This window comes from Euleptes europaea, chromosome 5 (genome assembly GCF_029931775.1).
Source record: "Euleptes europaea isolate rEulEur1 chromosome 5, rEulEur1.hap1, whole genome shotgun sequence".
Classification (NCBI taxonomy): Eukaryota; Metazoa; Chordata; class Lepidosauria; order Squamata; family Sphaerodactylidae; genus Euleptes; species Euleptes europaea.
In genome coordinates this window covers 49,588,652-49,610,207 of record NC_079316.1, presented here as the reverse complement: position 1 = coordinate 49,610,207, position 21,556 = coordinate 49,588,652, and the positions used below count along the sequence as shown (strand labels likewise).

Below are 21,556 nucleotides of genomic sequence, written 5' to 3'. Positions count from 1 at the left end.
CTGTCCCGCCTTCTTTCCCCCACTTTCTGCACAGCGGTGGCTTCTCCCCCCCCACCCGATCGCACCTTTTGCGCGATCGCGCCTTCTGCGTGGCGGCGGCGGTTTCTTCACCCCCCACCCCACCCGCCTTCTGCTGGGGGGCTGCGGTTTCTTCCCCCTCTCCCCCACCCCCCCACCTCACCCGGGCCGGTCCTCCCGCTTGCCAGCTGACCCTGCAGGGCCTCCTGCGCGCAGGGAGGGGGCCGGAGCCTGCCCTGCTCGCCTTCCCTGTGGGCCAGGAGCGGCCTGCGGGGTCTCCTGCGCGCAGGGAGGGGGCCGCTGCCGCCGCCTGCCTGCACGCCTGCGGGGGGGGAGGGGGTGCATTTCCCCCTCGGCTTATACGTGGGTGCCTAATTTTTCCCCATTTTTGGGGTGAAATTAGGCACCTCGGCTTAAATTTGGGTTGGCTTATACCCGAGTATATACGGTATTCTGTAATTTCCTGTTGTAGGAATAGCCCTTCTGTACTTTCTTATATTTTTTTCAGCCACCAAAAATGTTTCAAGGAACATCCTTTCCAGTCATGAAGGGACTGAAGTTTATATCTGAATATGTTATTATTAGCTTGTATAGGCTGGGGGCCTGTGATGAACTGTAGCAAGCAAAAACGAAAGGGACAGTGTGTGTATGTGTGTGTGTGGGGGGGGAGTCTGGTTTTGCTGCTTCTGTGATTGGAACAAAACAACCCACTTGATTATTTGTTACACTCCCAAATAAAATTCATGTTTTCAAGGAGACCAAAATCTAGCATTAAAAACCCTGTTAATTTTTTTGCAAAATGAAGAGACTGGGGAGATAGGGTGATCTAAATATCTGGGACTTCTAATTATAAAATATTACAATTCCATAGACATCATGAAACTTGTGATTCCTGAAAAGGAGCTGATATATTTCGTGTTTTTGCATCTTGTCCTACACCCCCCCACACAATAAACAGTTTCCCTGGCTCTATTTGATAGTTTGTCTAGCTTGATTGTGTACAAAACATTTTGATTTTATAACTGAAGATTATAAAAAGTAAAGAATGTCAATAATTTATAAGAGGAAAATACAGTTAAGCTTATGGTGACTAAGTTTGGTACTGTGAATTACAGAATCAAACAAGGGCTTCCATCATGCTTTTAGTCCTACTGTTGAGATCTTAATCACTACTGCAAGTTGTCTCAAGAAATTTTAGCTGATCTTATCTATTGGAGAAGCTGTATACATATGGAGATGCTTGAAGTTGTTCTGCTCAATTGAGATGGTGCATCAAGGGATGGTGCAACTTGAGAGAGAAACTGCTTACTTCAAGTAAATGTAAAAATAAAATGTAGATGCTAGGAAGGAACTTACAGCGACACTGGCTGCAGTTGTTTTAGTTCCTATGAATTCAGTCACCTGGGCCACCTAGATTTTACCTTTCCGATGGCTCCTCCCTTTTGGAAATCCATAGTTGCCACTGTGTGAAGACTGCAAGGAGATTTTATTCTCATTCCTCAGCTCCTTCCCCTCTTCGGAGGTGGAGAGGCCCAGGATAAAACTCTCTTGTTCTTGGGTTTGAGCATTCTGTTCATCTACGGCTGAACAACAGAACAGTGGCGGAGTCAAGGCACACTATTTTATAACTATCATTGCACTGAAGGAATGAGGCAATTTAAGGTCAACAATATAGGAAATACAACACTTCTATGGCTTTTCCAGAATGCATGGGTTTGCTTACTTTTTAAAAAAAGGACCCAAGTAACTTTAGATTACTAAGAACATGTAAATACCAGGTTCTAGAGGGAAACAGCCTGATTATACCCTAAGGGTGAACAGGGGCAACAATACAATATGGCTACCCAGAGCCACTGATAATCTCAATAGGGTGCAACAGATGGACCTTTCAAGGTATACATGCAGAAAATGGCTATTTGTATGTGGATTTTTCAAGAAAGATCTATGAACTAATATTAAGGTCCTTCCTATTTTGTGGATCATTCCTCTACAATCCAAGAGGATGACCAATACTGATGTAATACTGGTGCACTTGCATGCCTCTACAAAGCATTATCCCCAAAGCACTCAAATGCTAAGCAGGAAGAGCCCACCCATAAGCGGAGGTGTGATGGAAGTGTTTACTGATCTGCCTGACTTCAATGCCCAATGTAACTAAGGGCTTGTTTACCATGAGAGAAGTCTAAGGGCTACAGTAACTACCAACATAAAACAGATTACTACAGTAGTTCAGCTGACACACACTATTTCCACTGTAGTTTGAATACCTGTACAAGAGAAAGCACTACTAACAAAAACTTCTGTCAGGAGGCAAAATTCAATATACCAGTGTCACTGCTAGGGTTCCCATAGATAAATATATCATGTAAGATAAGACATGGTTTTATTTGCAAGAAGTATTACCGGTAACCAAGCAAAGGATACCAAGTAATGCAAATGTCAGGGATCCTTCTGTTTATTTAACCCTCCCTATGACAACAGAAAGAAATCATGTGAACTTTTCCCAAGACTGATAAACTAAGGAACACCTAATTTTATGTACACTTAAAGAAATAAGAATAAATAAGAATAAAATAAACTTATTTGGAAATCATACATTAATAACTAAATGCGACCAGATTCAGATAGCATACAATAAACAATTTCAAAGACATCCAGTTGTGAAATGGCTGATCATTTGGTTGGCAGCTAGCCCCATGGAGTTAGCCATCATAACACCAGCTGATAAACAGGGATCCAGGGGAGAACCAGGAAGTTACAGGCCAATTAGGCTGATGTCTGCTCCAGGGAAACTGGAAGAATGGAAGAAGGAATTATTAAACACAGAGAAGAGTAAGCCCTGTTGAGGATAAAACCAGCAAGGCTTCTGCAGAGGGAAGTCCTATCTTACCAACCTTTTGGATTGTTTGAGAATGTCAACAAGGAAGTTAACGGGGTGATTTAGTAAACATTTTCTTGGACATTCAAATGGCTTTTTTCAACAATTTTTCCCCAATAAGTTTTTTTCTAGTCCTAAATGAATTGTTGGGCTACATATATAACCCTCCCAACTTATCATTTACCTATTAAGAAAACAGAAATCCAAATAAAAATCTTTTGTTTACCCTTTTCCGCATGCTCTATAATCTGACGAATGGCTTTTTTCAGACTGTTTGCTCTCAGCATTAACTGCTCACGTGGCCGGAATATCTGAGGACGGGCTGTGCACGATGATCCCATGGAACGTTCAGTAGAGGAATCACAAACACTGCCAGTACCTTCACCGTCTTCTGTCTCCTCGGCAATGGTAGGAGGTGGGTTTGGCAGAGAAGTTGACGCTTGAGATTCTTCATTCAGTGTCTTCAAAAGAGAGTCCAGCTTCTCTTTCAAAACAGAACACTGCAAGTACAAAGCACGAGGGTTTGATGATAGTTTGATAACTAACCCACCCTTCTACACATAGGTCATCTGAATGTTTCTTTCCTCCAAATACCTTTCTGGCCATAACTTCTGACTCCTCAGAGCTTTCCGTTGCTTTCTCATAGGCCTTCCCTACCCGAGCCACAAAATCTTTCACAGTCTCACAGAGCACCCTAGAGAGAAAAAGAGAGATGAAAAGCAGTAGCTATGTGCGTACCATTCAGAATGTAACTGGCTGTTGTATTTAATCATGAATACTCCCCGCTGAATACTCACTTGGCTGATGAGATGACCACTGAGTGTTGGTCAGATGTCAAGATTTTGGATAAATGAGCAGCCACAGAATCTTCATAGAAGAGAATCTGCTGCACCTTGTGAAATTCAGAAATCATTAAATGTATCATGATTTTCAGCGAAGCATACTACAGGGCCAATGTTAATTGGTATATATATAAAAAAACGTAAAGGTCTCCTTTGCAAGCACCAGGTCATTCCTTACACATAGGGTGACGTCACATCCTGACGTTTACTAGGCAGACTTTGTTTACGGGGTGGTTTGCCAGTGCCTTCCCCAGTCATCTTCTCTTTACCCCCAGCAAGCTGGGTACTCATTTTACCGACCTCAGAAGGATGGAAGGCTGAGTCAACCTTGAGCCGGCTACCTGAAACCAACTTCCGTTGGATTGAACTCAGGTCGTGAGCAGAGCTTGGACTGCAGTACTGCAGCTTACCACTCTGCGCCATGGGGCTCCTAATTCGTACATACTAGTATAGAATTTTATATTTATTTTATATTTATTTTGATTTTATATTTATTTTCATAGTTTAGACTACCCACAGCCCACTCTTTAGTACAATCAGGATTTCAGTTTATTCTATACTGAGCCTTTAAAACATGACATGGCAAGCTTGGTACTCACACCACTGTGGTATCAGGCAAGGCAAACATTTGTTGTCTTGGGACTCTGGAAAAACTTTGGCTTTTAGCAACTCCGAGTCCTTTCTACATACTTTATCCACTTAATGGCCATCTCTCCCTTTATAGCTCCCTTCCTGCACAGTGTGAGCGTCTCCCGCCCCCACTCTATTTTCCCCCTTATCATCTAACTTCCCTAATTCTCAGTTGTCCAGCCTTTGTAATGCTCTCTACCTCAGAGTCTTCACTGAAATCTTCAGCAACTGTAGAAGTAGATGCTTGACGAGGGAGTTTTGTTTCGTACACCATGATGCTCCACCTAATGAGGAAGAATCATTACAAAAATGTGGTGCTCTTTGACACAGGGCTGGCTTTACCCATAAAGTGACATGAAAGGCAACAGATTCCAGATGAAGTGCAGTTTTTGTGCCTCCAATCTCTACCTTCCCGCTTCAGAAAACATGAACAGGGGGAACTGGGTCATTTTGGCTTTTTGGTTCAGGTGCAGAATGCCCAAGGGTGTCTGTCCAGCACACACCTGCACATGCACAACCTTATCCCTTCAAACACAGCCCAACTGGAAAGGGTCTGAAATGAATGAAAAAGGAGAATGATACTCCCTAAACAAGCCTCTCTCTCTATGATTAGGACATTCTGGATACACAATAGGAACATGCACAGCATGAATCTTCCAGAGAACATGCTTTTTAGTTCAACTGTCCCATTTATTCTAAAGAACAGAGAGTCAATAAAATGTACTACCAAAGAGCACAAAATAAAACAATGACAGTTATCTTTAGTCTTTCTATATTTCACATATTGGAGAAAGTTGTCATCCATAGCACAGAACTGAAGCAGAGCAGGAAAAGGTATAATCATGTTCCAATTCATGTAATTTGCTATGAAGATGTCATTTTAAAAATATAAACCAAACAAATAATAATAGTGTTATCAGGAATTCCCTTACATCTACCTGTAAAAGGAATGTAACTACTTGCTAAAAACTGCAGACCTATTTAGGCTGCTTAAATCCTGTAGACTCTAACTGGATTCAAGCAGACTATGTGAGGGACTGCAGCTGAGCTTTGCTAACAATACACCTATAGAACTGGGATACATTCTGAGGAATGGACAAATTACACTACTACATATCAAGTACTTTCAGGCTTACTAATGGAGGTAAGAAACTTCTGGCAGCATCAGAAATTATGACACAGGGGAAGGAATGATGCTGCTCAATAATAAATTCAAGTGGAATGTAAAAGAAAATAAGCAAGCCAGGGATCATGTCTGCCTTCCTCAGAAGGCACTATTTCTGAAGAAGTGACACAATGTTCGGGTTTCAAGTAAAAACCAGGAGCTTGGCTCCGGCATCTTTGAGTGGCACTCACCTGTCAAGCATTTTGGTACTGGCCCTTTCAAGCTTTTCCAGTATCTGCGGGAGCTGGGTGTCATCATCACAAGCAGATCCCCAGCCCAGCACACGAGCAAGGTCATTACCTGTGCCCAGAGGTAACACTCCCAACTGACACTATACAAAGAAGAGATTAAAAACAAGTCAAAAGGGATACATAATCTGTCACCCCTCCCCAAAAAACTGAAGCGTCAATTTATTTCCGGCAGACAAGTTACTGTGAGAAAATTGTATGATACGCCATCAATGTTTCAGTCATATTCTTTTAACATCTTAATTTTTTCCTTTTCTTGTTTTGTAAAATGCACCTTACTCCCAGAATACCTACTCTGTGACTTTGTTCTCTTAGCCTTGTATAAACAGATCCTTCCTATTCAAAACACTTCCTTAAAACACACCTCTTCCACAAACTCTCCCTTCTAGCCCTCACCATAATTAAGTAAATATTATATGACTGCCCACAATCTCATCCATCTTCTGTTCTCATTATTTTTCTTCCTTGCATAACAGCCAATTAGGAAAATAAGCAGTTTCTTGATCTCTTGTTTTAACTTTAGGGAACCATTATGTAAATTAATGGAACTAACAACCACAATCACTAGGAAGCGATACCTAAATCACAGCTGGTAAGGAAATTACCTATTACTAAAAGCTATAATACAGAGAGAGAATCAGTTCCAATCACACTTGCAATTTATCCACTGAGAGCACGAAATGTCCAAATCACTGGTCAAAGTTCAGTGTTTCATTTTCAACACCTGGTGGTGCTATTACCCTTTTGAAGAAAACCTTGTAAAAGGCAGCACCAGAACAAATTAAATTCAATAAATTTCACTTCAAGAAAATAGCTCTTTCAAGCATTATTTATGTGACCAAACAGCAGCCTCGAGGCCACTTCAAATCCTGCCAGTGTGGAAGCTGTGCATGTAGCTGCTCACTACTGAGGCCCCTCTTATTTCTACCATGAAACAGCAAACTGCAATAAAAGGGACCTGAGTTGAAAAGCCATGCCTAAAGTTGGAAGTTTCTGCACGGTGAACACTTACAGATGAGTGGCTCAATATTTTGAACAGTCTCCTCACAGCTGGATTTAAAGAGGCCATTTTGCTTTGAAACTGGGCCCTAGGAAAAATGGTCATCCGAGTACACTTTCTTCACAAGACCAGATAGAAGCCTAGCCAAGGGAAGCAGTTGCAGGGGAAAGCAATAGGTCACGTTTATACACCTTTTCTGTTGCTTCTCCCTAATAGATTTCCCCTCCCCCTTCACATTAGGTAGCAATTAAAAAATGAAACACCACCTGTCTTCCATATAATGTCTAGGTTTGGCCTTAGTTACACCATTATTTCAGGCAAAACTGTATGTGACATTTCCTTATACTATAAGCAGAAAAACGTTTTGGTAACGTACCTGCTTGTGGAGACTGAGGCTGTCAATTTCAGAGAGAACCCACCCAACGCTTCCATCCCCACCACACACCAGAATTCGGAATGTGTCGAATTTCTGGAATAAACGTAAACTGCACAGGGGGAAAAATATTAGCTATTTAACACATTATTACAGGACTGAATGTGATTAGTAATGTGGGTAAGGATAGGATTCCATAGGATTCCAAATTCCAAATTAATCCAAATACGTTTGTGCATGACAAAGCGTATAAGTAAATGATCATCACAGAGAGGTAGGAATTTCTGCATGAGCATTCCTGTTCTTAAGGAGGCAAGATCTTTACACAACTCCACAGAGATCATGAATGAAAGATGCAGTGCAGCTGCATAAAGAAGGATACAGCCTCCTTGCAGTAAAATGCTAATGGAAAACAAAACCTTAAAAGTCATTAAAAGATATATAGAAACATTAATTACACTCCAGCATCAACATTTGCAAAGGAATTTTGACTTCAGGAAGTAATAAAAATCTCAAGTTAGGAAGCAGTCCTTAGACCTAGGAACCTCCAAAGCTACCTACAGAAAGAGAAATGGATACTAGTCATGCTGCATACCTATTCTCTCTAGTATCAGAGGAGCATGCCTATTATTTTGGGTGAGGTGGAACACAGGCAGGATGGTGCTGCTGCACTCGTCTTGTTAGTGGCTTCCTAGAGGCACCTGGTTGGCCACTATGTGAACAGACTGCTGGACTTGATGGGCCATTGGTCTGATCCAGAAGGCCTTTCTTATGTTCTTAAATCATAATGCTTCCTAACCTTAGTGAGCTTGGCCACATGAATTTTGGTGAAAAAAGTGAGGAAACAGCTCTTACCCGAGGTGAGGCCCTCCATTCATGAGATCAAAGACCTGTGCAGGATTCAGCAGTTGTTTGAATCTTCGTAGGAATTTTACACCCTGGTTGTCTCCACTTTTTGAGTTGACAAAGACCAGCAAGGGACTTGTGCAAGACGGGGGACAAGTGGCTTTCCAGAAGCCTGTGTGAAAAACCAAGAACAGGTTTAAGTTATTCTGTCACAGGGTGGCCAGCAACCTACAGCATCCTTTGGATCCAATGGGCAGCTTTGAGAATGGATCTGCATATGCTCAGTCGTGCTTTATGCTTGGATTTTATCAATAGGTTTACAGAAATGTCTACTATTCTGAAAACTGTAACAAAAGAAATGTTAAGTAAAAACCTTAAAATTCATTAAAACAAATACATCAGCTCTCTAAGTGGAAGTGAAGTAGATCCCCATAAACAAGATTATGTCCCTGTTAACCTTTGGATCTCTGTTAATTTGCAATTCATGTAAATAAGAAAATACAAATACCCATGTAAATAAGAATAAAAGGAGCAAGAGAAGAAGGGAAAAAAGTAAAAAAGAAAGAAATCAAGAGGGAATGAGGAGGGGAAGGGAAGTTTTTGTCTAGTATTCTTTCTTATCTTATGAGGACAGCAGCTTTTTCTGTTATGCCAACACTGCCAATGAAACAATAGAAGGCTGTGAAGCTGAAGCCAAGAAGCATTATCTGATACTTACCATCTGAATCAATGCTGTTGAGAGCAGTAGGGGGGATGACAGATACCTTACAAAGGCCAAGTGGGCACTTGGTTGGTAACAAGTCTCTACATGAGGTGTGTACCTGGAACAATAAAATTATTCCAGTTAAAGCTTTCTAAATCTTGCTTTATCCGGTATAATTTTTTTTGTTTCCATTTCTATTTGAAACACCAAGAAACTAAAATGGCACAGGAAACAAAAAAGATCACAGTTCTTCCTAAGAACATATCCCTAAATAATTAATGCCTAGAACACCAAGAATATACACCTGTTCCACAAACTTTTATCATTTATATTTATTTTGCAGTGTTTGACCTGGGTAGCCCAGGCTAGCCTGATCTCAGCTGTTTTTAGTTTGTAGTTGGCTTTAGCATGTATTTTTGTATTGCTGATTTTAACATTTTTTGGACATATTATGATTTAAATGTTCTGTTAAACTTTTCTGTATGCCAGTTCAAAATTAAATTGAAAGAGGTATGAAAAGTAATTAAATTAATTCAAATCAGTCATTGTAGTTCATGTCGCATTCTTTTATTTAAATAATGCTGTGGACAACTCTAAAACATTAACTTTAAAAACAGAATTGTTTGTCTTGATAGCTTTGGTTTATTTGGAATTTTTGCTCATGTTTCTTTCCAGCAGACATACATGTATGCAAAACAGAAGAGAAATTCATTATTTTTAGTATTTTCTATTAAGAACCAGCCAGGCATTCAATATAATTCAATTCCATCATACTAGTCTATCAAGCCAGGCTTTTAAATAATTGATTCCCAGATGTAAGAGGAACTTACATTTAGGTATCAAATTCTGCCATCTGAAATATCCAATTCATATTTATTATTTATTATTTACATAATCTAGTTTCTCAGTAGTCTAATTGTTTATTCAACACAGTGAGATTTTCTTGGCAGGATGCCACATGGATATTTCCTCCCACTGAGGAATCAGTGGATAGTATCCTGCAATTCAGAGAAGATACTAGAGATGGTTACACGCTAGGTATGTCCATTTTCCCACATCGCTTAGATCAAAAATTGATCGAAGCCACTTATAAACATTAAAAAATATTTTATAAAGAAGCCATTGGCCAAGTCAGAGGAAGAATTATTCCTTTGGAGGAACAGATCTGAAAGTTTTCCTTTAAATGGGTAGCACTAGCAGAAGGCATATGTACAGCACAATAAAGTAGAAATGCAGAGGCCCAACAGGTGTGCTTAACTCACCATGGCTTTGCACCAGAGGCAGCGCCAGTCTTGCAAACGCAGGACACTGCCACAAGTTTTATCACACACTGTGCATTTGGCACTCACAGGGAGGTTTCCTTCAAGCCATTGGTGTGGCATTGAAATCTGCAACAAATCAAATCAGAACGAATCTCTTTATAGAATTAATCTGAGAAACAGTAAAACATGAACAAATGTTATTAGCAAGGGCATAATCTAAGAGATGCAGCTAGTTCTGCATTGCCATCATGGGCAGTATATTGTTCATAATGCAATTATCTGTTCTGCAGAACGTAAGAAGAACCCTGTTGGACGAAACTGAGATTTCTTCTAATCCAGTACCCTAACGACAGCCAGGCAAATGTTTCCATGCATCTTGAAGAAACCTGTCTCTTCCATTCAACTTCCTTTTAACTAATCCCCTCTTTTTTTGAGTAATTTCATTGTTAGATATTACATCTGACCATGTTGAATCTTCGAAATAACTTTCCTTTTACATATATGTTGGACTTGATATGACTATGGTCATTATTTCTGCACCAGATCCTGGGGACTATTGAGAGTCAAGTGTCACTTCCCCTCAGGTCAGCTCAATGACTATTCTAGAACACAATCATTTGATGTAGCTAGCATTTTTGGGGGGTCACAACCTGAACATACAACATGAAGGTCACCCATTATAATGTTCTCATTTGGTTGCCTCTCTGATTTGTCTTCCTCTCAAGATTACCACCTCAAGGCAACAACATGTTTCTTGTACTAAATCACTCTATTTACCATCTTCCAAGCCAAGACTGGGGGGGGGGGAAACTCCCAAACCCCCCAAACACAACTCTAGAAGTAAGCACACATGATCCTTCCTAAAATCACCAGAACGCCTAAGCCAGGGGTCCTTTGAGCCTGTGAGCACCATTGGAATTCTGGCACAGGGTGGTGGGCGCAACTACAAAATGGCTGCCACAGGAGATGGAGCCAACCATAAAATGGATGCTGTGGGAGGTGGAGCCAACTGCTCAGAAGAAGCCCAAGGGAGAAGAGGAGTAACTTCAAAAATACACTGCCTCTGAAACAATGTTATTTTAATCTGCACAACCAACCAGTTCTCCAGTGGCTAATCAGAAGCCCTGCTGTGCAAGAGCCCCATCTGGTCCCACCCACTTTCTAAAAATACATGGGGGTGCCAGGAAAGTAGTTGGGGGCACCATGGCACCTACGGGCACCATGCTGGGGACCCCTGATCTAAGCAGAGGTAGAGGCATGTATACAATTCTTTATACAGTTCCTGATATCCTTCCTGACATGAGAAATGATCTGACACATACCCCATCTTCATCCTCAATGATATCCTTTCCAATAGATGCTAGTGTTGTCCATTTGCAGTTATTGGTTGCCCGTACAGCACATCGCTTGTGGGCTTTAAATTTGCACACTAGTAAAGAGGGGAGGGGGGAAAAACAACATTTCTTACCACAACAGACATGATGAAAAGTTTGTGTGAAAGAACTCCTTATTTAAGCCTAAATCTGGTTTGCTCCAGATTTAGCAACACTAGACCAATCTAATTTAAAGAGATTGTTTGTTAAATGCTGTTTTTAATCCTGCTGTTAATTACAAAATAATGTTTGTCCTGTTCTTTGGATGTTTAAAACATTGCTGTCATTCACAGTAAACATTATATACATGTGCACCTAAACTATTGTTTTCTGAACCACATATTTTACACACACAAAAACTAAAAGACAATAGTGACGGTTATGAATTAAAAAGAGAAAAAAACCAACACCAAAGCTTTTCCCTATATACCCAGCCCTACTTCTAATATTCTCTCTTGTTCACTCTCTCGTACCCCACAAAGAACCTTCGTGTATATTTATATGATCCCCAACTTCCTTGAGTTCACAGTACAGAAGCAAAATAAATGTAGATTAAGAATTCATTTTGCAACTATTTATATCCAACTTGTACTGGTGAACGGGATTTTATGGAACAGGGGAAGTCAATACACTCACCAGATACTAGAGTCCCCTTTTAGGTTTATACCAATCTTAAATGGCTGTTGACTGAAGATTAAGTGGAGGGGGGATGACGATTTAGCAGTAGCTTCTTATGCAAGCAGAAGATTCCAAGTTCAATCCTTTGCACCCCCAGTTAAAAGGGTCACATAATATATGATTTGAAAGACCTCAGCTTGAGAGCTGCTGCCAGTCACAGCAGCAAAAACTGACCTTGTTAGACCAATATTCTGACTCAGTATAATGTGTTCACAAAGCTTGAGTATGACTGACGCCTTTATTTTATTCAATTCATTCCTGCAAATCTAGCAGCAATATGTCCCAAGCAGAAACAGGATTTTTTTTCTTGTGTGTAAAGGGCTTTTTTTTTTACCTTCACAGGAGAGTCCATGAGACGTAACCCCTGATAATGCCTCCCGACACACGTTGCAGTATGTTGGCCGAGCATGGGAACAGGCGTACCAGTTATGCATACCTGAGAAATGGTCCATACTGTACTGGGTAGACTGAAAATGAATTAATGACAGAAAAACTAAGAAGAAATTCCTGAGAGGTGCTAAAATAATAAACACCAGAAAATACCAAATAAAGAGGAAACATTTATCTTGCTGAGAAAGGATTTATACAAAATGCTGTATAGAACACAGAAGATCAGAGCAAATAGGGAAGAAACAGATCACAAATTAAAACATCCAGCATGAAATGAAATGGTAGCCTCAGCCTTAGAATGCCATTTTTGTACAGAGCTTTTGAATACAACCTGCGTGTGTTGGTTGATCTGGTAAATAGAAAGTATACCAGCTATATACAAGAGGGATGATGAGACTGAAAGGTCTTTTTAGAAGCACAAACATTTTCATTTAATTAGAGTGGGAATGGATTAAAAGGCCATATCTTGTCTAATCCTCTGTTGCAAGGCAGAACAATCTATTTTCCTGCCCAGATCTTTAGCAACGTTCGTAGTAAACTATTAAGTCCTTTTAACAGGAGCTCCTCAAAGCTACAGGGAAGTAACATTTGTTTAACATAATCACAAACAAGCATATTTCCCATCATTTGCTGCTTGCCAATTATTTCTATAAGACAACCCAATGGCTAACAACTGAAGGGTAAATTGTTGGGTGGCTACAGGGGCACTACTGAACAATGTGCTACAGGTAAGCCTAAAATTTACAATGAAAGTCATGTTGACAGATTCCCCCATGACAGTAGGAAATTGTGTCAAGGGAGTAACTAAGGATAGACCATATCATATAAGCAGAATGCCCCATACACACATTATCTATCCATCTATATCTCCACCTCAAATCTCTATGGAAAAGGCATACTATAGCTGAAATAAATACATAAATACGTTTGGTGTCCCCCCCACCAAGTGAAATAGCCCCACTAAGGCAATCCCATCAAGTTAGCAATGATTAAAACTTCCTACATACTTGACCAGTAGTTTCTGTAATATTGTTTTAACATCTTTCTATGCTGTCTCACAGCACGTGGCTTTAAAAGCGGTTTATAACAGTAAAAGCAGTAAAACCAGCACAGTAGAAAAGCAGCAGTAAGAGCATAAAATACTATAACAATTAAACATGTAGCAATGGAATTTAATGAGAATAAAAACAGGAAAAAATTGTTCCTTTAGTATGGTAACACCTTATCTTAACTATACTAATCACAGCCTATATTTGCACTCTTGCAAAATCAAGGATAAATACTTTGTGTAATTCAATTATGGGAAAGTAAACCTTTCTTTCCCTATCTTTGGAGATTCATGGCAACAAGGTCATAAGGCCTCTGGTCTATAGAACACTTTACATAGAACCAACTTATACACACACATTCACAGAAGACTGAATCATATTTGCTAAAACAAGCAGCACATGTGAATTTCTGGTAGTCACTCACTTGGAAGGGAAGTAGGGCTGCTGTATTTTAAAGTAAGAAATATGAACATGTATACATACATGGGGGGGGACTGTGAGGACTTGCAGGGGGCATCTTCTTCTGCCCCCCGCCACTCTACCCACCTGCCCAGCTATCTGGCTCACACTGCAGTGGCGGCGGCAGCTGCTGCAACATTGACTCTATCAGGACAGCGGCAGCGATAGGGCCATGTTGACTATTATATGTATATTTTACATATATATATATATGTAAATAAGCTCTTAGATTACTTCAAAATGTTCCCGATTCTGTACAGTCTTCAGTGCTGCAATCCAGTCTTCCATTTCTTTTCTGTTGTCAGCACATAGGATAAGCTTCCGACATGGAGTAATAACCTGTATGGTAAGAAAGTTCAAGAGATAAATGAACAAAAAAAGACTACGGTAGGGATCCTATGACTTGTTCCACTCATACATTTGCACTCAGGTGAACAATTTCTGCTGATCTACCAACTCTCCCCTGAGACAAAGGTGGAAAAGTTTAATTCTCCAAGTGCTACTATGGTTTGCTGCAGTGCATAGAATCCAACCCAAAACAGGTTTCATCATTTTACAGCCACTGTCTTATTGTGACTTAACCCTGTGTAAACATGACCACTTCAGCAGAAATAGAAGAACCAAAGTCTGCTTTGAGCAATGGTACTTATCACATGAAAGTTAAGAAAACTAAGAGTGTTTCCAGGGGAACAATAGATATTTTCTCTTAGCACTTCAGAAGCACTAACCCAAATCCACCACCAGAGATATGACATCCCCCTCACTCCACCTATAGGTTACCTTGCAGAAATTGATATTTTTTCTGCTTCCTTAGGATTGCACTGTAAATGACTTGAATATTAGAAGCTCCAATATTCAATTATATTTTTATATTAGATGTAATGTGTAATTGCTTCTCTGTAGCAAAGGACACATGTTTCCACAGCTGACGTGGACACCATCACACATCTTCACATCCATTGCAAAGCTTATCCAGCTCTCAGTGAACTTTTTATTTGATCTAAATTTACCCATCAGTAATGCCACCAAATGACCTTTTGTTCTCCCATAATGAGCCAGGATTAAAAACAAGGGTCTGATTAGATAAATGCCAAAGTATCTTATTAGCCAAACAAAATGTCACAATACCCCAATAAACCCATTAAATAAACCTTGTGTACTTTCTCCAGGGTTTGGAGTTGGCAGAACTCCTACCTTGCTCAGATTTATTTCAACATATTTTTTTTTAAAATGGCTTTTTTCTTCATAATAGGAGAAAGTCAAATGCTAAACAGAAGGTTTAGCTATTATTTGCAGAAGCCTTTTAGATTTTGCATCTCAGATATGATTGCTATGCTGGAAACTTTAAAGTCTTGATATATAGCTCTACGCTTAGGTTAGTTTAGAACAGGGGTGAGGAACCTTTTTTCCGCCAAGGGCCATTTGGATAACATCGTTCGCAGGCCATACAAAATTATCAACTTAAAAATTAGCCGACCGAGCCCCAAGCAGGCAGCTGCCCCAGCACACAGGCAAGTAGGCAGGCATCCAACCAGTGGCATACTCGCCCACCTGGTGGCACAGGATGGTCTGTTACAGGGATGAAATGAGGACACACTGTCTAAGAACTCCCCCCCTCCCTGCGCATTCTGCCTTGCCTCCTTTAACCCCTCCATTGTCGCCACTTCCGCCCCCAGCCCTCTTGTAGTACAGAGGGAATACGTTTCTCCATGGCCTGGGTGGGAAAGGGTTAACACAGTTTCTTGGGCGGTCCTAGCAGCTCCATAGCTAACCACTCTTCTGCAAGGGGAAAAAAGGTTCCTTTTCTCGGCAAAATAAACTCACATCTGCCTTGAATAGAGGCTATACCTGTCCGTGGGAGGGGGCGGATCACCAGTCTTAGATCCTTCTGAGCTAGAGATCTGCCAGGACCCATGAAGGGCCAGACCAAATGACTTTGAGGGCCTTAAACGGCCCCCAGGCCTGACGTTCCCCACCCCTGGATTAGAACACTGCCTATACAGTCACTACTGTTTTGTGGAAACAAGCTGCCCAATATGGCCTAATGAAGTATGGCTCAGTTAAGAATTAGCAAGGTTGTGTAATATTCTAGTTGAATAGAATCAAGTTTATAGATCCAAATGGGAAGCAGGTTTGAAGCAGGACGTACCAGTTGAAAAATGGGAAAAAAATTATAAGGATATTTTTCATACCTCGATAAACATCAATATTAGAGAAAACAGGTTGAAACTTATGTTAAGATGGTACTATACCCCTGTTAGAATAAACAAGATGGTCAATAATACAACAGATCAATGCTGGGGATGCACCACGGACAAAGGATGCCTCATCCGTTTATGTTGGAGCTGCCTGGCATTTTCTAGTTTTTGGCAAACGATTTGTAGGATTTTGAGTGGCTAATAGGAGAGGAAGCGGAATGTACTCCAATGCTACTTTTGTCAGATGGACCTGTAGCTGGAGAAAAAACATGGGTACTTTGAAAGGAATTTGATATCAGCAGCAAGGATGTTGGTGGCCAAAGCACTGCAATCAAAAGACTAGCCCTTCTGTAAAGTCTTGGCTCAGGAGATCCTGAGAAGTGATTATCCACACAGAAACTATTCACACAAAGGATGGCTCCTATTTTTAAAATATTGGAACAATACCAAGCCCAAGGAATCAGTGCAGCCTTGGGCATTATCAGCTTGAGACTTCTGCTTTAATATCTTGATTTCAGTAAGGCTTTTGATAAGGTTCCACATAATATTCATGTAGACAAGTTGGTAAAATGTGGTTTAGATCCTATTACTGTTACCGGTAAGTGGATCTGTAACTGGTTGACAGATCGCACCCAAAGAGTGCTTGTTCATGGTTCCTCATCCTCTTGGAGAGGAGTGACAAGTGGAGTGCCTCAGGGATCATCTTATGAACCACCCATAATCTGACCTTCTATCTCCTCTAGCATCTGCTAGTAAAACACATTCTGTTTATCATTTGGTGCATTTATACAACCCAATGTGAACCTTCAAAAAATATATCTCCCCTCTGGATCTTTTTTGACTTCTATCAAAGTTAATGGCAAGTTCGTATTAATGGCTATCAGAACACCCTTAGATTTATTTTTGGCAGAAGCATGAAAAATTAAACCTCTATATACTTTCCTAAAGTAATGTTCCTGCTCTTCCTTTATATGGGTCTCTTGGAGACAGACTATATCTGCTTTTTCTTTTTGTAATAACCTAAAAATTCTTCTCCACTTAATCTTATCATTAAGACCATTAACATTAACCAATAGTAAAGTGATATTATACATATTTATTATCCCAAATCAACCAAAAAAAGCAAAGAACAGAAGAGCAAAAGAAACCTGGTCCTAAAGAGGGAGACCTTGATCTTAAACTTCTTTACTTTGTGGCCCCTTTAAGCCGCTTTGTTCTGAAACAGGGGCTTCCCTTATCCTCAAAGTATTCTCAGATAGACTGTAAGTACATGAAACAGATTCTCTTTGTCATTCAGTCTCAGTTCTGGCCTCACCATCTTCCTTCTCAAGAAACGGAGAAAAATCTTTTGCACCTCAACAGAATGTATAGTGAATGTCTTTTTACCATTCCTAATCTGTAAACCAAATGGGAAAATCAATTTATAAGGGATTCTGTCCCTAACTAGATGTTTTGTCAAAAATTGTAGTCTTTTCCTTTTTTTCAAAGTTTTGGGCAAGATATCCTGAAAGACCTCAATAGACACTCCATCTATTTTAAGAGCAAGATTATCTCTGAAAACTCATAATTTCATCCCGATGGTGAACCTCATTAAATTTGACTAAAATGTCCCTTGGCAAGTTTCTATTCACAGCAATTCTGCTGTTGATTCTATAGACTGTAGAGACTCTTGTAGGGCAGAGAATAAAAGAAACAGCCAGTAGTCCTATTTCCTACATTAACTACTACCATTTTACAGTTAGCAGCACTGCAGCTGTTGCTGAGATATGTGGACCCAAAACCAGCCACTGAAGAAACCTTTTCTAACTCACATGTGCACATACACCCAACATGACAGAAGAAAACTAAAGAAAGACAAACTTACAGTCTCAGTTACACACATACAAACATGTGACAGCCATGCAGGGCATGAGAGAAAAGGAGGAGACAGACTCTGTTGGTTGTCTGTTCTCTCCTAACACTGAAGGATTGTTCACACTTCTTGACTGAACTATCCTTGTATTAACATAAATGTTTTAGTCAGGTTAGCTTGAAAACATTTAAGATAGCTAATTTTACCTCAGAATAGATAGCCTGCTTCAGTGAATAGCTGTAGGCATACTAGATAACACATACTAGAATGGCAACGTTAAAAACAGATTTCTTTAGTTCAAAACGTTAAGTGCAGCCCTTTCTTTCAAGTCTTTGTATTTTGAACCAATTTCTTACATTGAATTCCCTCTGCAAGACAGAAAGTTAATGTTTATCTCCACACCTTCTTAGTGCCATAAGGTATTCTTACCCACGGCTATCTCCAAGTCTTCCCCAGCCTCCCTGAGAACTCTCAGAAACGAAGCAGTGGTTTTGGCCAAACGCAAAGTGAAATATCCTTTGTCAGAGTGGATGTTGCAGTGACCATGAGAGACAGGAAACTAACTTAAATATACACAGGGGTTTAGATTATCTTAAAATTAAAAAAAACACATATCAAGAAATAGAGGTGGTCTAGATGTATCTGCTAAATATAGCTATTCTGAGCCAGCATACTTCTGAAAGAAGCGTGGTAGGGAAATAACTATCTGATAACTATAGCTGTTTCCTTTTTACTCACATCCTGCCTGAATACAGCCATATGTACAATTTGTCAACCTTGAGGTCCCCTAGAGACTGTCAAATGTTTAAAAACAGTCACAAATGTAGGGAAGCTATTTATTTTATTAAAAAAACAAAGTCCTGCACATAAACCCCACTAATCTTAATGGAGCTTGCCCCTCTGTTGCACTGGAGTTCAAGTGCTAAGAATCTTGCTGCCACCACCCCGTGACTGGTAAACCCCTCTTCCACTTCACAGCTGAGCCACAGCTCTGCTACAAACCAAAAAATAAGCCTGTCCAAGGGATAAACGGTGAGGGTAGAAAAGCAGAGTTTAGCTCTGCCATTTTAAAGGTAAAGCTAGCTCTACCCCTCCCTGAACTAGCTGAGAGCAGAACTTCCATATAGAGAGTCTACTCACAGTCACCCTGCTGTTTCCCCGTTAAGTCAGAGAAAACGGGGTTTTCCTTTTGTTTCATCTTAAAAGGGAAAGTCATGGAGCTTCATATACCATGCTCAGAAAGAGCACAACATGATGCACAAATTCCCTGAACAAGTGGGGCCATGCTGTGTTCCCTGGGGGGAAATCCCATGTGGAAGCAGCCAGAGGAAACGAAGGAAAAACCTTGCATATCTATAATCAACAAAGCCAGATTTCTTAGGAGCACGCAAAATAGCTTTCTGGCTGATTCTCTTGTTAATATTTATAAATCAGCAACATCCACTGATAAAGTTTACCGTATATTCAGTCTGTCTGTAATCTTTTCTGAGGCGGCAGTGGAAAAGATGACATGATACTGCTTTCTCAGGGGGAGGGGGATAATCTCCCAGCCCAGGATCAAATTCTTTTATGTATCTGGACTTTCATTTTTTAACAAGCTCAAACTGTTACAAATATAACAACAGATTCATATTTATAAAACTGTAAGGAAAATTAAGTAATTTGTAAAGCAAAAGTGTGTGTGTGTGTGGGAGGGGTTATATAATCCCTGGAGAAATTGATCTTTAAGATACTAAACCATGTTTTATATTTTATGACTAAAAACTGCAATAGTATCAATTTGGATTCAGTTTTTTAAATTACATTATTTATAATCTGCCTTTCTCACGGAGACTGAAGAAGGATCACACAGTGTTTGTAACATACATTTAATCCACTTTATTTTCTGTACTCTCTCAGCCTCATCCCATGACCCTGAAGTACCTCCTTGCTTTGCATCCTTCTGACATCACTGCCAACATAACAGTACAGGACTCCACCTGCAAGGAAGCTGTGACTTACCAGTTGGGAATCATTGCCTTAAGTGATATAAAATACACATGCCAAGGCCACTTGCTATTGTGAGTCATGCACGGTCCCAAATAACTTAGTGCCAGCTACTTTATAAAAGCGTACTAGTTATTAAAGGGCTCTTGAAAACAGGTTTGCTACCATCACAGACAGCCTATGCCCAAATATTTTCACTACTACAACTGAAAGGTTGGCTGAGATCAGAAAGGTTTACGAACTGAAAAAGTGATTTTGTAACTCAGCTATTCACTGAAAAGGACTCATTTTACTCATCCTTTTTTTTGCCACATCCAAGCTTGACTACTGCAATTAATATTTGAGGCTGCTCTTGAAGGCGTTCAGAACTTTCAACAGGGGTCCTAGAGCCAGGTTGTTTTTCTCTAGGGAATGCCACAGAGAGCATACTGCACCAATAGAGATAGTTTCACTGGTAACCAGGTGTTCTAATTATAATCCAAGGTGATGTTTTTGACTTATAAAGCCCTAATAGTTTGGGACCAGGGTATCTGCAACCTTCTCCCATACAAACTTTCCTAGTAACTGAGATTGAAAGCCCTTTTTCAGGTGTCCCCACCTTCTGAGGTTAGTTGGGTGGTGTCAGCTAGGGCTTTCTGTCCCCGCACCCCCCCCCCGGCATCTGCACCTCAATGGAGACCCGGCCAGACAATCGCTAGTATAATACCAGGTCCCGCAGAACAGTGGCTGGGAGCCCTGGAGATCGCCTAGTTATTTCACGCGTTAATTTTTTGTATGCGTTTTCAATGAGTAATTACCGGCAGTTACCTTCCGTATTGTTTCCTTGTAGCTGAACTATCAAGGCAGCTCTGCCGCACCTCGTCCTTTTGTGTTATGCCCTGAACATAATTAATCCCATTGTATGTACCCTATAAATGTACCGGTGTTTCCCCACGTCTGTATTCTAGCCTTATGTTTCTATGAACCTACTGAACTCGCTGGCTTTCTTAATAAAACGTTTAAACTCGCGACTACGTCTGGAGTGAAGTTCCCTATGAAAGAAATGCAACGAGGTACTGAAGTATGACAGGTGGCTACTGGTGAGAGGGCTTTCTCAATGGTGGTACTTCAGCTCCAGAAATCTCTCCCCTGGAAAATCTGTCTAGGACTTTTATCATTTAGTTGCCAGGCTAACAGCATAATCTACAAGGGGGGGGGGGGCGGCAAAAGCGCTCAAGAGGCGGCGTGACCCTGGCGCTGGCGTAAATGCCACCTGCGCTGGCATGAGGGGTATTTACAGTGGCGCCGAGGCACTTATGCCGACACTGGGGAGTGCCACAGCAGCACGATGCATGGGTGCCAGCGCAGCCATGGTGGCAGCACTCGTGGCACTCATGGAGCAGGGACTCGTGCTGGCACAAAAGCGGCGTTCCTGGAGGGCAGAGCCATCATCATTAGTCGACTCCCTGGCCCATTTGGTCTGGGAACACCCACTTTTTCTGGTGCAGTTACGATGCCAAAAACTGTGGTGCAGCCCATAGAGTTGCATTATGGGACTGCAACCCCCCCCCATTGGTACAGCCCCACCTCCATGGCCACAGTCAGCTCTGGCCAAGCAACTGGCCAA

At 40.8% G+C, this 21,556-nt stretch overlaps 1 protein-coding gene across 1 annotated transcript in view; it reads right to left on the bottom strand.

The window, feature by feature from the left end:
* The window catches only part of DGKD (diacylglycerol kinase delta), an 80,078-nt gene that overhangs the window by 18,250 nt on the left and 40,272 nt on the right, over window positions 1–21,556 (bottom strand). The window contains exons 4-16 of the mRNA XM_056849996.1: window positions 14,149–14,253; window positions 12,351–12,483; window positions 11,288–11,394; window positions 9,966–10,091; window positions 8,719–8,821; window positions 8,010–8,172; window positions 7,158–7,266; window positions 5,725–5,864; window positions 4,568–4,652; window positions 3,694–3,788; window positions 3,491–3,590; window positions 3,123–3,396; window positions 1,440–1,601 (exon numbers count right to left, since the gene is read on the bottom strand). Of these exons, the coding sequence (XP_056705974.1) occupies window positions 1,440–1,601; window positions 3,123–3,396; window positions 3,491–3,590; window positions 3,694–3,788; window positions 4,568–4,652; window positions 5,725–5,864; window positions 7,158–7,266; window positions 8,010–8,172; window positions 8,719–8,821; window positions 9,966–10,091; window positions 11,288–11,394; window positions 12,351–12,483; window positions 14,149–14,253 (1,702 nt within the window). The remainder of the gene's footprint in view (window positions 1–1,439; window positions 1,602–3,122; window positions 3,397–3,490; window positions 3,591–3,693; window positions 3,789–4,567; window positions 4,653–5,724; window positions 5,865–7,157; window positions 7,267–8,009; window positions 8,173–8,718; window positions 8,822–9,965; window positions 10,092–11,287; window positions 11,395–12,350; window positions 12,484–14,148; window positions 14,254–21,556) is intronic.